General features: G+C 34.7%; 1 protein-coding gene across 2 annotated transcripts in view; it reads right to left on the bottom strand.

The window, feature by feature from the left end:
- Nucleotides 1-3559: 3559 nt before the first annotated feature.
- The window catches only part of Oseg6 (intraflagellar transport protein Oseg6), an 84691-nt gene continuing 72960 nt past the window's right edge, over nucleotides 3560-15290 (bottom strand). The window contains exons 20-25 of one of the 2 annotated variants that reach the window (XM_069818503.1): nucleotides 14999-15151; nucleotides 11998-12094; nucleotides 7886-8092; nucleotides 7452-7741; nucleotides 5909-5985; nucleotides 3560-4560 (exon numbers count right to left, since the gene is read on the bottom strand). In XM_069818503.1, coding sequence (XP_069674604.1) covers nucleotides 4449-4560; nucleotides 5909-5985; nucleotides 7452-7741; nucleotides 7886-8092; nucleotides 11998-12094; nucleotides 14999-15151 — 936 coding nt within the window. In that variant the 3' untranslated portion in view covers nucleotides 3560-4448. Of the gene's footprint in view, nucleotides 4561-5908; nucleotides 5986-7451; nucleotides 7742-7885; nucleotides 8093-11704; nucleotides 11734-11997; nucleotides 12095-14998; nucleotides 15152-15290 lie in introns of those variants that run through there. The other variant, XR_011330982.1, reaches the window with a different exon arrangement.

Here is a 15290-nt window from a genome sequence, read left to right as displayed (position 1 = left end):
ATTCTGTAAGAATTTCAATTTTGCCTGTTTCCTTCTTTCTACTACCATGCAACAATCTTCATCAAACCATGGTTTCTTTTTCTTAGTTTCATAATAACCTATGCTCTGCTCAGCTGCAATTTTGATACTATCTCTGATATTTTCCCACATGCTATTAACATCTAACTCTTTCTCAATTTCGTCGGAACTTTCTAAAGTGGCAAATCTATTCGAAATTTCGACGTGATAATGTTGCTTAGTTTCCTCGTCCTTTAATTTCAGAATATTGAATTTACTAATATTAACTTGTTGCTCTTTCTCGCTTGGCTACTGATAGTCTTTCTCTTAATTCTCCAATTACCAAACAATAGTCAGAATTACACTCTGTCCCCCTAAAAGTTCGAATGTCTACTATACTAGTATGTCTCCGTTTATCAAGATGTGATCTATTTGGTTGCGTGTCAATCGATCTGGAGAAGTCCAAGTATATTTATGTATATCCTCATGGAGGAATGTTGTACTTTTGACAATTAAATTTTTTGATGTCGCAAAGTTGACTAATCTAACTCCATTGTCATTATTAGTTACGTATGGCTCTCTTTTCCAATAATTGGTTTAAAAATATCCTCCCGTCCTACTTTAGCATTGAAATCTCCAATAAAATTTTCATATGATATCTAGATAACTGATCAAAAGTATGTTCCAATTCCTCATAGAAGCTATCTTTTATATCGTTGTCTTTCTTTTCTGTAGGAGGGTGAGCATTTATAACTATATCGCACCATCTACACTTAAGTACTAAATATGATAACCTATCACTGATAAATTCGACTGTTTTTATTGCTTATTTTATTTTTTTATGAACAAAGAATCCTGTTCCTAATTGATGATTATTGTTTCCTTCCCCGTAATACAATACGTAATCTCCTATTTGTGATATGCCATTCCCATCTTGCTAGCTTCATCAAATGTTGCCAAGAAAATCAATCAAAGTATTATAGAAAATATGGGTTCTGTCAAATCTTTTTCGAAAAACGTAAAAAGGAAAGAGACGCAGCTAAGAATGTTGTGGAAAATACAAGAAATATATCTGATATTCAAAACTGACGTAAAAAGTGTGCTGTGCTCAAAAAAAGAAATTAACACTGTAAAGAAAAATCATTTTACTAAGTTTTTACAGAACATGGATTACAGGAAGGAAGGCAAAAAAAAAAAGCACACAAATTCATACATATGAGTAATATAAACGTTAGTAAGGATAGTGTTGAAACCTTTTGTTGACAATAACAAAATCCTTCCACAGAATAAAGATATAGCAGAATAAAATTATTCAATAAACATTATGCTAATGCTCATACATTAGCAAAAGCTAAAAAGAAAACTGAAAAAAGAAAATTGCTAAAAAATGAACTGAAACTACATATTAAATCTGGTTCTAGCAGTAAAAACACTATTTTAACCAAAAGTTAAGTATAAATGAACTGAATATTGCAATAAATAATGTAAAAAAACAAGAAGTCACCAGGCTCAGATAATACAGTATACATTCTAGTTTTCTTAAAAACCTTGGAAAAACTGCTAATGGCAGACTATTTCCTTATCCAACAACTGCTCTGAAGATGGCCACAACACAGCAGTCGAAACGTCAGCCAATAACACCAAGACAACGCGGTAGAAGCCCTGAAGCTTATCCACACACCATGTATACCAGCAGCGGAAGCCTACGCGAACACAAGAACTTTTAAAACTTTCTAACTTATCTTGGAAAACTATAGTGCCTACTGAATGGAAGAAAGCACAATAAAAATACAAATCTGCACCTGAAATTAAAAATTACAGATCCATCTCACATCCATATATATATATATATATATATATATATATATATATATATATATTTTTTTTTTTTTTTTTTCAAAGTACATAGATTCTATTTTTAGAACAAAATTATTTTAAAAACTATACGATTTAGGTATACGAGGTTACAATATTTTTCCTGGATTCCTCATTTTCTAACTCAACGTTTTATTGCAACCATGTATGACAGAAGTACGGTAAATCCAAATATAGACAGATTCACCGAGGATTACCACACGGTGCAATTCTTGGTACAACTTTCGATAAATACATCAATGACCTACCACAACGAATAAAAAAATCTGGAGTAAAGTATGCTCTTTTCGCACATGAATTAGTAATGTGGACCTCCAAACCAAAAAATAATAAAAACACTGAACTTAAAAACAGTGGAAAATTCCTTAAAAAATTACGTAACTGGTCCGTAGAAAACATAATGACAGTTAACAGTTAACGACAATACAACAAATGAAATCTGAGGTCAAGGATACCTGATGATGTCTGCCGCAGTAGCAGACGAAACGTCTGGTAGTAACAACACCAGTAGACCACAGCATCTTAGCCCGGAAAACTTGTATCACATTACTAAATCTTGTAAGAATGATGTAATTTTATCATGTAGCAGTAAAATGCCAGAATAATATTTCATGATAATGATGGTGAAGGACATTTCATTGTGTACTTGCATTTGTTGTCATTTTTTTTATTGGTTGGGTTTTTCAAAATCCATACATTGGTTTCTTAATTAGATGTTTATTTGCAATAATTATAATGAATATAAATAACTTACATCCAGGGTTCGAAATGGATCATAGTGGGCCAGAATGGTTTGTGAATTCAGGGATCTTTCTATTCTGTCTCATAAGAAATCGTTATTTCTGTTCCTGATTATTTTAATTTGGTATCACGATTTTTCAATACATGTTTCAATTAAACATGAATTAAATTTAAAATTTTAGGAGAAAAATTAGCTCCGGCGCCGGGGATCGAACCTGGGTCCTTGGTTCTATGTACCAGGCGCTCTGATCACTGGGCTACGCCGAATTCAATCCACAACACCAGATCGAATTCTCCTCCTTCGATGTATCCCTTTGAGGCCTGACTTCAAGTTAGGCATATATATCTTGACATGTATCCAATGTCAACTGCCATTATACTAGGAGCGCACTCAACTGAGTGACTTGTTGGCCGGGAATATTACAGAAAAATTAATATATCTATAATATTCTCTTAACTAGTAGTGCAAAATAACTGCGGATTCCCGGCCAACAAGTCACTCAGTTGAGTGCGCTCCTAGTATAATGGTAGTTGACATTGGATACACGTCAACATATATATGCCTAACTTGGAGTCAGGCCTCAAAGGGATACATTGAAGGAGGAGAATTCGGTCCGGTGCTGTGGATTGAATTCGGCGTAGCCCAGTGGTCAGAGCACTTGGTACGTAGAACCAAGGACCTGGGTTCGATCTCCGGCGCCGGAGCGAATTTTTCTCCTAAAATATTAAGTGTCAATATTACAGATAAATTCTGTAGGACAAATTAATATATCTACAATATTCTCTTAGCTAGCAATGCAAAATAACTACGGATTCCCGGCCAACAAGTCACTCAGTTGAGTGTGCTCCTAGTATAATGGCAGTTGACATTGGATACACGTCAACATATTATATGCCTAACTTGGAGTCAGGCCACAAAGGGATACATGGAAGGAGGAGAATTCGATCCGGTGCTGTGGATTGAATTCGGCGTAGCCCAGTGGTCAGAGTGCTGGGTACGTAGAACCAAGGACCCAGGTTCGATCCCCGGCACCGGAGCGAATTTTTCTCCTAAAATATTAAGTGTCAATATTACAGATAAATTCTGCAGGACAAATTAATATATCTTTAATAAAATGAATTAAATTGTTAAAAATGCTAACGACACTCATAATACTCCTACAGCATGCCCTTGATATGTTTGATTCTGCATTGAGTATGACAAAGATTCTGAATAATAGCATGGCGTTAATGAAATTAAAAGGACTATGTCTCAACAACACTTTATCATTCCATATTCGCTGAATATGATATTATAGGCCACTGCTAAGCCGTGAGTCGAATTTCTTATTGTTAAATTGCAACCTGAGTATCTATTTCAGACTTTGTGAAACAAAGTTTTCAGTCATAAGTGTATGGCCGAAAATCATTTTCTTTCACTAGTAATAATATATGTGCCAAACTAAATGATTAAAAACATGTGAATTTTATTCAATATATGTATTTTTTTCTTCAGCTGAATGAAGTAACTACCCTTTGTGGTTTCCGTCTGTGTAAACATAATAAAGAGATGAAAATTTCTGAAGACATATTTTTTTATAATATTAATACTGATGTGTGCACATAAATATTTCATGGTAGTATTCGGCGACATCTCACTAGTCATTAATTCCGTCGTTGTTGTCATCAACAGCACCATGTCCACGAAAATAACAGTGTGTTTCAGTTCCTGAAAACGTCCATTTCGAGCCCTACTTATGTCAACATATAATAAAACATTGCAAGTGCTTGATATGGTGTTCTCGTGTAGTCTCTACAAGTTAATTGTGTGATAGCAACATCATCGTCCTCCGTATTCAGTCCTCACCCTCTTGATACAGATAGGACTTCACATCTGAAATCTTTGTAAGACGATCAGCAACAATGGTTTCAGAGCACATGGGACATGCTTCTCCAGATTCCACAATCCTATAAAGAAAAGTATTGGAAGCTATCAAGTCCATAATCATAATTACAGTTGGCGTTAGCGCTTTTGGCGTGTGTCCTAGATATATAGTGCCCAGTTTGTGAGCATGTTGCTAGTGCAGCTGAGAATGGTACCACTTCCTATACACGTCACATCAGCCATTTATCAAACACAGTTATCAGACTGACTGCGGCAAATGTAAAACACTCACACTTAACATTCCCATTACATTTTTCACATGCCAAAAACGGTGACGCAGACTGTACATTGTCAATTTTATAATAACATGGTATCACTAAGTTTAATTTATATGCCTACGTGAATCCATATGTAGTTTTCTCTTTCATCTCTACTGAAAAAATTTAGTTCATTACCAAAAATTTTGGAGATATTGTATTACGATTATATTTTGTATGTCATATTATTGTATTACAATTATTGTTTTCATGTCCAATGCAATGACATTCTACAGTAGTGATGAGCAGATGCTGAATTATTGGAAAACAGCAAGCTCACTGTAGCATGCACAATACACTAGCAGTTAACTCGTGCAGGTTTATGACATCACACAGTGCTGTGTGGTGCAGGCCGTAATGGTGGTCTGAACCTGTTAAGGCTGTGTACTGCCAACGGTTGCTCTTGGGCTTGCCCCAGCGAGTGAAGTTCGCACATTGCTGCTCTACAGTTTCTCTCTATTCAATTTTCTTTTTATAAAATCTTTGAACACAATAACATACCTATTTCTATGTTGTTTAGTCAACTGTCTGAAGACAGTCTAAACTTCACAAGTGATATCAACATGGCACCACTTATGAGGCAATTAGCCCAGGAGATAATGGGGTAGGGTGGCCAGTTTCCTTCCCCCTCCATTGCATACATCACTGATTAGCTACCGTACACTAATCAGACTTCAGATGCATACAAACAATTGTTTTTCCTCTGACACATATCGTCAAGTGAGATGGACTGCCTGATAACAGATGTACATTATCAGCCAGAACCTCAATCAGAGGTATTTATATTTCTATGAGTGAATAAAATTTATAATAATTTTTAAATATATCGAGTTAACAGTGAAGTTAGGTCAATTTTCTAAGACGAGGAATTCTCTTTAAATAAATGTAATACTATATCAAATCTGCCAATTTGCAATGTGCTAGTGAAAATTACAAACAAACCAAGTGCAGACTTCTGCTAATGAGAAAGTCTCCTTAATATGGTACTATTCTACTGAATCAACAAACAGCACTAGAAATGTGTCTCCATCCCACCAGAAGAACTTAACTTTTTTATATGCAAGGATTTTCTTGCAAGGAAGGACTACAGTTATGACAAAGAAAAGTAACTTACTGCTGTAGTTCTGGTAATATAGCTGGAAAATCACAGTTTGGACACGCAGTGAGATCATCTTTAACAATGTGACGTCCCTGAAAAATAGTAGTAGTTATTTATTTAGTAGTACTTACTTATTTAACCTGGAAGGCCAACAGGCCTTCTCTTCTGCTCTACCAAGGAATTACAACTACAAATATCAAGAATATAATTAAAATTATTAACTAATTAATTCATAATTTTTTGCCTGAGGGCAGATCTTTCACTGCAAACTCAGCATTCTTCAATCTTGTATATTTTCTGCCTTCTGTATTAAAGAAATCATAGCTTTAGACTTGCTTAAATAATATACATTTTAGTGTAATGTTAGCTAAATGGCTAGATAGACTAGGTATTACTATGATGTACCGAAGTACATATGCAGTTTCAGTGCAGTAATTCAGTACCAATTCTTCACTAGATAGATTAGGGTTGTCAGATTTTCAAACTGAAAATACAAGAGACTTTGAAAATAATTGTCAAAATCGTTCCATCAAGACATTATCAATATGTTTTACCTTTAGGAGGATGCTATGTAACTGAACGTAAGAGTAATTTAAAATAAATTTCATAGCACTATTAATAGTTACCAATTTTACAATTGAAATTTTCCTTAACAAAACAGGTTGAAAATTAATGAGAATTTGTCATTGTAGATTACACTTAAAATACGTAATTATAATAACTACATTACTTAAAATAAAATAAAAATATAATATATAGGAGAAAATATTGTTAAATAAATAAGATAGGAGACTGGCAAAAATGTGGGTAAAATACAAAAACCTGGCAACCTAAGAGAGATGGATTTTCTCACTGGAAACTTGAGTTCTAATCCTGGAGAGTCCAACTGCAATTTTGGTGGATGAACATGATGTTGGGGCAGAGAGGAGGGGGGAGAGAGGTGTATGTGTGTGTGTGCACACACAGAGATATATATATATATATATATATATATATATATATATATATATATATATAAACACGAGCATATGTAGCTTTTAATAGAAAAATCATTTTCTGTGGACCTTTGGAAAAAGCTAAGAAAGAGACTAGTGAAGTGCTTTGTGTGGAATGTGGCATTGTAGGGTGCCGAAATATGAACATTACGACGAAGTGAAGAGAAACGACTGAAAGCATTTACAAATGTGCACATGAAGAGGAATGGAGCATGCGAAATGGGCAGACTAAATAAGAAATGAAGCTGTACTAGAAAGAGTGGGTGAAGAAAGAATAATGCTGAAACTGATCAAGAAGAGAAAAAGAAATTGGCTGGGTCACTGGCTGAGAAGAAATTGCCTAATGAAGAATGCACTGAAAGGAATGGTGAACGGGAGAAAAGTTTGGGGCAGAAGAAGATATCAGATGATAAACATTAAGATGCATGGATTATATGCGCAGACTAAGAGGAAGACAAAAAGAGTAATTATTGGAGAATCCTGGGTTTGCAGTGAAGGACCTGTCCTTGGGCAGACAACTATGAATTAATGAATATGAGCACAAATTTTGTTGCTAAACTGACCGTGGCTATACAGAAGGGAATATTGGTTTTGCATTGGAGGCAGTTAAGCTCTGTTTCAGGCACAGGTCCATCACAGTATGGACATGGTGCATTTGGCTCTTCTTCTTCACTCGCAGAAGATAATTTTGACCCTGGTTTACGCACAACAGCTTCAATCTTTTTCGAATACTTTGGGTCCACCTGTGAACGATATTCTGGCCTCATCAACATTGCAGCATAACTGAAAGCAGATGCTTTCAGTCCAGCACGACTGCACTCAATAACTGTAGATGTCAGGATAGGAACAATATCTGCAACAAGAATAAAATATTTATGAAAAAGTATTACTGAATATACTTTCTTACTGCATAGTACTACAACACGTATAGGGCCTTTGCCTTCCATAATTATTGAATGTAAAGATTATTTGTAATTATATTTGAAAAGATACTCACGAGAAGGAAATTTTGAGATATTGTTGGCAACTCTTATAAGCATACGTGCACCCTTGAGGTGCTCACCCCTTCTGACGTGAAGACGCACCAGAATGTATGAATGTAGAAGTGTTAAGTTTGAACGCATTTCTGTAGGAATCTTGATGCCATTACGACGCAGTTCTTGATACATTCCAAACAAAACATCATGTGCGTTTCGATAATTACCTGCAAATAATAGTAAGAATTATTACATTTTAGGCTTTTAATGACGTTATACTAAGATTTAGCTTTTTATAATTTAGATTTTGTTGTGAGATGAATTGCCTTTGATGTTTCAGAAGACTTTCTGGTTCCAGACTATCATCTGAGGAACTAGAACCTATATTAGCTCAATTAGCCACATGACAGCCCCTTAAAAAGGAACCCCAATTTAATATCCATAGAATTTATGGTGAGCAAAGTGGCAATGGGGTGGATATTTTGGCTTTTTTCACAATTCTTATTCAACCTTGTTTCTCAATAGCCATATCATCTAGTCATCTATATAATACAAAGAGTATTTAAAAAATAAGTATTTTACTCTGCCTTGTGCAATATAATCTAATGGACTCAGGTGCCAAAAACAGCATTACATAAATGATGCAAACATGTGAACTTCCCTTCTTAAACTGAGTATATACATATGCATATTACGAGTATTATACAAGGTGAGCTATTGAAATGGGCGATTTTCAGATTCGTGTCTTTTCAGCTGTTGTCGGGTATTTTAATTGTTACATGCAACAATATATTCTTCATTCGATAGTATTTGTTTATAATGAATCGTTGGACAGGTGAACAACATGCTTTTGCTATTAAGGCATATTACAAAAATAATGATAGTTCCTTTGCTGCACAACAGTTATTGCAACGTCATTACAATATCCATTGTAATGATCTGATACCATCAGCCCATGCAATAAAAATCTAGATTCAGAACTTTGAAGTAACTGGTTATGCATTAAACAAAAAGTCTCCAGGTAAACAAAGATCTGTACGTACTCCAGAAAACATCAACACTGTAAGAGTTGCTATGATCCATAGTCTGCCCATCATCACACAATTTCACTTTGCTTGTCAAATACCAGTATACGAAGGATTCTACATAAGGACTTACACATGCAGCCATACAAAATTCAAGTAGTGCAGACATTAAAAGATGCTGATAAAGTAAACCGCATGACTTTTTGCCAAGAATTCTTTGATCTAAATGTTAACGAAGACATTGTCCACAATAAGCTGATAAGAGATGAAGTTCATTTTCATCTCTCTGGATACGTCAATAAACAAAACTTTCGATACTGGTCACCAACTAATCCTTATGAAATGCATGAGGAACCATTACACAGTGTCAAAGTCACAGTTTGGTGTGCAATAGTGTCATTTGGAATCATCGGTCCTTATTTCTTTGAGAACGATAACGGAACATTTGTTATTGTAACATCACAGCGATATGTCCAAATGATTCAAGAATTTTTGTCTCCACAAATTGCCGCTAATTCTCTCATCAATAGAGACACGTAGTTTCAACATGATGGTGCGATCAGTCACATGGCTAGACTTGGAATGTGTGCAACGAAATGGGTCATACCTGCAGGATGTAGCGTTCAGGAAATAAGAATTTCATGAGACAGATAAATGCTATTGTATACAGTGGCGTAGCATGAAATTTTGAGCAGGGAAGCTAACTCAAGTTGTCTTTCATGCAATATGAGAAAACATATTACAAAAATACAGTCTTAAAATAAATAGTAGTCAATTTCAAGTCAGCAGTCGAAGATTGGTTGGAACATCGTAAGTAACACCAATAAGGCATGACCTCAAATGATACGTAGTAAAATATGATTTCACAGTTTACACATATCTCTTAACAAATAGACATGTAAACGTATAAAATTAGCTCACTCCCTGTCATACTTAGAGAAATCACAATATTAGTATCATTACGTAAGTATGCATCTGTCTTTTGGTTGTGTCCTTCATTGACAGCAAGGGAGTTGGTCATTTGTTTTTTAAATCAAACTTTTGTTCGTAAGTCAGTCTTGATAATACAATTGTCCAAAAAAAATTCAAGTAAATTAGTGTCAGGAACTGTTATTTCGCTCAGTATTTATTATATCAGCCACAATGCACACTAACACTTCAACTGAACACGATTGACGAAAAGGGATAACTCGGAAACTACTTATTTTAAATGTTAAATCTAGCTTCTTGCGAGCCTTGCGACTAGGGTAGTTTAGTTAGAAAGGGATGGAAAATCTGCGGGGTGGATTACACAGAAGAAACCAGTCTGCTTGGAAGCTGGTGTGTGTGCAGGCTTCTTGTTTACTGCAGCATCACAAATTATCCTGAGCTGCCGCATCAGAATATTTAATGCATAAATATAAATTCTATTAAAATTAATAAATAATTTTCTTCATAAAGTGTAGGTTTATTATGAAATTATTATTCACTGGGGAAGCTAAGCTTTTTAGCTTACATTAACGCTACGCCACTGATTGTATATACTTTAAATGTAAAGTGAAAGTTTCGTTTCAAAGTAATCAGTGCAATAATTATTAAAGTTTTAAAATCACCCGTTTCATTGGCTCACCTTGTACAAGATTATTCACAATATTAGGTACAAACTGCAATGGTAAGTGAAAGACAAAGAACCAAGACAAAAAATCCTAAGAAACATAGGTCCGGAAGCCAACCATTTCCGAAATATATGGGGATTTATTATGTCTCGTGAGTACAGATGCTCTGGGGTAACATACCGGTAACATATGAAACACACTGGAGAAAGAAAGAGTCAATATGACCACTGTTCAGGATAAGGCAAGTATCTGCACGTTTCCTCATTGTCAATTGTGATTATTACAATGATTATATGATGAATAATCTTTACGTAGATCATTGTCAATTGTAAATGTTCGAATATTCCTGGCATATCTCTAAAACATTGACAGCCACTGAAAATGCATTCCCAGAATTCATTATCATTGTTAGCATGGCTGAAATATACAAAACATTTCAAATATCCCCCCAAAAAAATCCAGAGAACTGAAGTTAGGGGAATTGGGAGGCCATAGGTTTTTGTAAGCCATGACAATACACCTGTCGTGGAAGCTTGTGCGAAAGAACTCTCGAACATTCTAATGAAAGTGAGTCGGTACTCTGTTATGCATGTACCACAGCAAATGCCTTTCACAAAGCCGTACATCATCCAAAAGATCGTGTTGCTCATATTGGAAAAAATAGAATGCTCGACCATGAAGTCTGTCAGGTAAGTAAATGAAGTTACAAATGTACAAGTGTATTCAGTTGGAGGCTACAGTGATGACGTCATATGTAGGAAATGGTTGGTTTCCTATGCTTATTAGGACTTCTTGCATTGTTCCATTATCCTCTTTTACCCCTTCAGTTTGTACCTATAATTGTGAAACATCCTGTACATACAAGAGTTCGAAAAATAAATGATGCCCAAGAAGGAGATGTGACAGACTGGATCGAGACATGTATAATCAAGAAAGGAACCTACCCTCTAACATCCAGTTTTATCCAATAGTTAAATGGGGCACATCACACTCTTGCAAATTAACGTATTGAAGCTTTGGTTTAAAATATATTGAATGGCGTCCACTATACTTTTTGAAACTGCTTCTCTGACATTAGATGTGTTTATTCAGGAGTCAGAGTAGGCACCTATTAACATTGAAGCTTTAAGATATAGAACAAGTCAAAACTTTACAAGATTACAATTTTTTGACGAGATGAAGTGATGCTGTGATTCGCCATAAATTACCTGACATTTACCTTATGGCTGGGGAAAATCTCGGAAAAAACTTAACCAGGTAATCAGCCCAAATGGGAAAGGTAATCAGCCCGAACAGGAATACACATGCAACAAATGCAGATAATACATTCACAATTGTGACAAGATAATTAAACAACATTAGCATCATAATGCAGTGCAATGTAACAGTGCTATGACATACAATATTGATAGTAATAAAGTAACGGAGAGCTAATGTAACCATATTTATAGCAATGAAATGACAAGAAAGTAAGTAAAACAACCCAATCATCAGTTGAAAATGCTACTTTACCGTTGATTTGCTCTTCATTGGCAATAATGATAGCTGTTTTGGCAGCCTCTCGGTACTGGCGTCGTGCCATATATAATCTGAATAAGAACTTAGGGTCCTGTAAGAATAAGTCACACACATAATACAGTAATGAAAAGAAGTTCTGCAGGTCTGATTTATGTTTTTTAAGTTTACATTTACTGATAGTAAAATAACTTGTACAAAATTATAAACAGAAATCATTCGTGAAGGAGTAAGAACTCGTGCTTATTGTTGTTATAGCAATCTCTTTCTTCATAAGCCATGATATCAAACTACCCATCATTAAAAATTTGATGTTATTTCTTTATTAAACTCGCTTCACTCATTCCTCAAACAATGACTCGTGCAATAAGGTACAACATTATAAACTTGTTTAATAATACCGGTATACTATTTTGAACTAAACCGTGTATATACTCAAAGATCCAAAATTTTTGCATGAGGATGTTTTAATCTAGAGGCATACAATCTACATGGATTTTCTCCTCTTATGTCTCAAAGTTCATATATAAGAATTCTGTGTTCAGTGTGAATTTGTGAAGTGGCATATCTATGAACTATCATACTGGACTACAGTAAAATTTAATAAACAGAAATAGAGTTTAAAAGAGCCATCACCTTATCAGAATGCAAGTCGGAAATCAACTGTTCTAAACATGTGTCAGCTTTGGTCTTGAGCATTGTATAACGCAGAATATGTCTGGGTCACTGATCCATGAAAGCAAGCATATCTGATACACATTTCTGGCTGGCAGCCTAGTCATGTCATTTAAAGAATCAATAAGAAAATTATTAGTCAATTTGGAGTAAATCTTAATTTTATTTAATTTTTTAAAACTAAGATTTTAAAAATAAAAAATATATTTCATATGCATTATTACCACACAAATTGAGCCGGTGTGCATTAAGACATGCTTGCATGGCCAGCACAGACGGCATTGAATGCAAACTAAATAATTTTCTTTCTTATTGCTAAATAGTATTTTGATATTTAAATATAAGTGAATAAATTCAACACTGCTTAGTCACATTTGAGCTGTTCAGAGCAAAAGTGGTTAAGTCAGAATTGAGTAATGAGGTTTAAAGCAAAAATTCTGTAAAATACAGCACAAAGTAGCAGTTAATATGTCCTTCGTGCTATTCACTGACTACTAATAGTTTAAATAAATTGAATATTAATTGCTACTTTGCGCTGTATTTTACAGAATGTTTACTTTAACCCTCATTACCCATTTTTGACTTACACCACTTCTGCTCTGAACGGCTTATTTATCCATAATTGTGCTTCTTAGTACACAGTGCATATATTATATCTTGCGTAAAGCACTAAATACATCTACAAAAGCATTTCAAATTTAAATTACAATAGAACCCCGATTATCCGAAGTAATGTGGATCAACGCCACCTCAGATAAATGAAAACTCCAATAATATGGACAGCCGCAAGGACAAATTTTGCTAATAAATGTAAGCTACAGTATCATTAAAAATCTTCTCATATATAAAAATAGAGGAAAACATTTTTACACTTATTTTTGCAGTAAATAATTATAGTATTTTACTTTATTACTGTAGTCTACATATATTGACGTTACAATAAAATTAAATGAAAATTTAAGAAAATACTGCACTGTAACAAAAACTGAGTCACTTTGTATAACATTTAACACTTTAAACTTTCTGAAAGAAGTTCTTCAAAGTTCTTTGTTTCATAGTGGTACCTTGCTGCTTTGCTGCAATGTTCTGCAGTTGTATCAGCATCAAAATGTCGACAGATGTAGTGTCATCCTGCTGTTCAATATACAGAAGAGTTCTTTCGATAGAATTTAGACCATCTACATATGAAAACTTATCGAAATTTTTTGTGAAGTCGTCATCGTCAGCACCACGGTATTCACGGCAAAACTTTTAAGAAGTATGCACAGTCTTAGAAAAAAGTTTTGTTGTACAGATACTTTATAAGTCTCAGAAAGGGGGCAGTGCACATGATCAGAGGACGAGCGACCTGGTTCACAAGAGGACTAGTTGAGGTATAAAATTAGTTTTGTTTCGTTGTATGTCTGATCAGGCACACTGCCTCCTTTCTGGGACTTATAAAGTATCTGTGCAACAAAACTTTTTTCTAAGACTGTACTGCATAAAAAAATTAACTTATTGTTTTACACTTACAGATTTGGCTCAGATAATATGGCACCTCGGTTAATCGGAGCTCGAATAATCGGGGGTTCTACTGTATATGATTTTTTCTCTTAGCGAATGGGTAACACTGGAACTATGTCTCATTACTACAAAATAATAAATATATAATATGTAAGATAATGTTTCACGATTATACAACTACTTCCACTACCTTTCTCTTTCCTCTGGTCCTACCTTATCTAAAAAATTTGTTGATGTAAACATATTGTGGTTTTTTCACTCTGAGAGACTAAAATTAAATTCTTAAATAATTTCTTCTGAAATAAACAAAAGATGAACTCTTAGTGTAAATGTATATCTAATGCTCAGAATTTAACAAAGAAGTTATCTTCCTTCTTTCTTCCCAGTCAGTAACCCCTAGAAGGCATGTACTCACGTGGTGGATTAGGGAATATCTCTCAGAAATGGGTTGTAGGAGAGAAATTAAATCTCTCATGGACCAACAGGTAATCGCCTATGTTGGTCTCTCACAATGTAGAGAAGCATCCCATAGGAGGCGGAGGTGGGAGTAGTTGGTTGACACAGTTAAGTTCTCCCGGCTAGGTTTTACAGACTTGCTGATCAAACACAGATATGGCCCTCCATTCATATTGGGGGTTGAATATGGATAATACAGCCGCCAACTCAAAAACAGGGTGTCCTTAAAAGGAATGATTTTAATCTGCTCATAAAGCAAAATATTTCGTAGTAATAGTCCCCCATTCGAATCTCCGGGTGGATACTGTCTTGGGAGTGAATAAGGACACTTTACTGCACGTACATTTATATGTTTATGACTCACCTTTGGGATGCCGTCAGTTTCTCCTAACAAGAATTCTATCAATTGATTTGCTAGATGTTCATCATTAGCAACACCAACAACATCAATCGCCAAGGAGATTGCCTCCGTGTCTTCTGAATTAGCTTTCATTACTTGCATCAAATGCTTCAATGCCTGAAAAAGAAATTCTAACTATAACACATGTACTTTTTCACAGACATGTGCTATTTAAATTCCACTACTTAATGTGTCATATCATATCTAGGCGCAAGATTAATTTATAACACTGTAAATTGTGATATTCTTTAAATTT

Source organism: Periplaneta americana, chromosome 2 (assembly GCF_040183065.1).
Source record: "Periplaneta americana isolate PAMFEO1 chromosome 2, P.americana_PAMFEO1_priV1, whole genome shotgun sequence".
Classification (NCBI taxonomy): domain Eukaryota; kingdom Metazoa; phylum Arthropoda; class Insecta; order Blattodea; family Blattidae; genus Periplaneta; species Periplaneta americana.
This window is presented reverse-complemented; position numbering and strand designations above follow the sequence as displayed.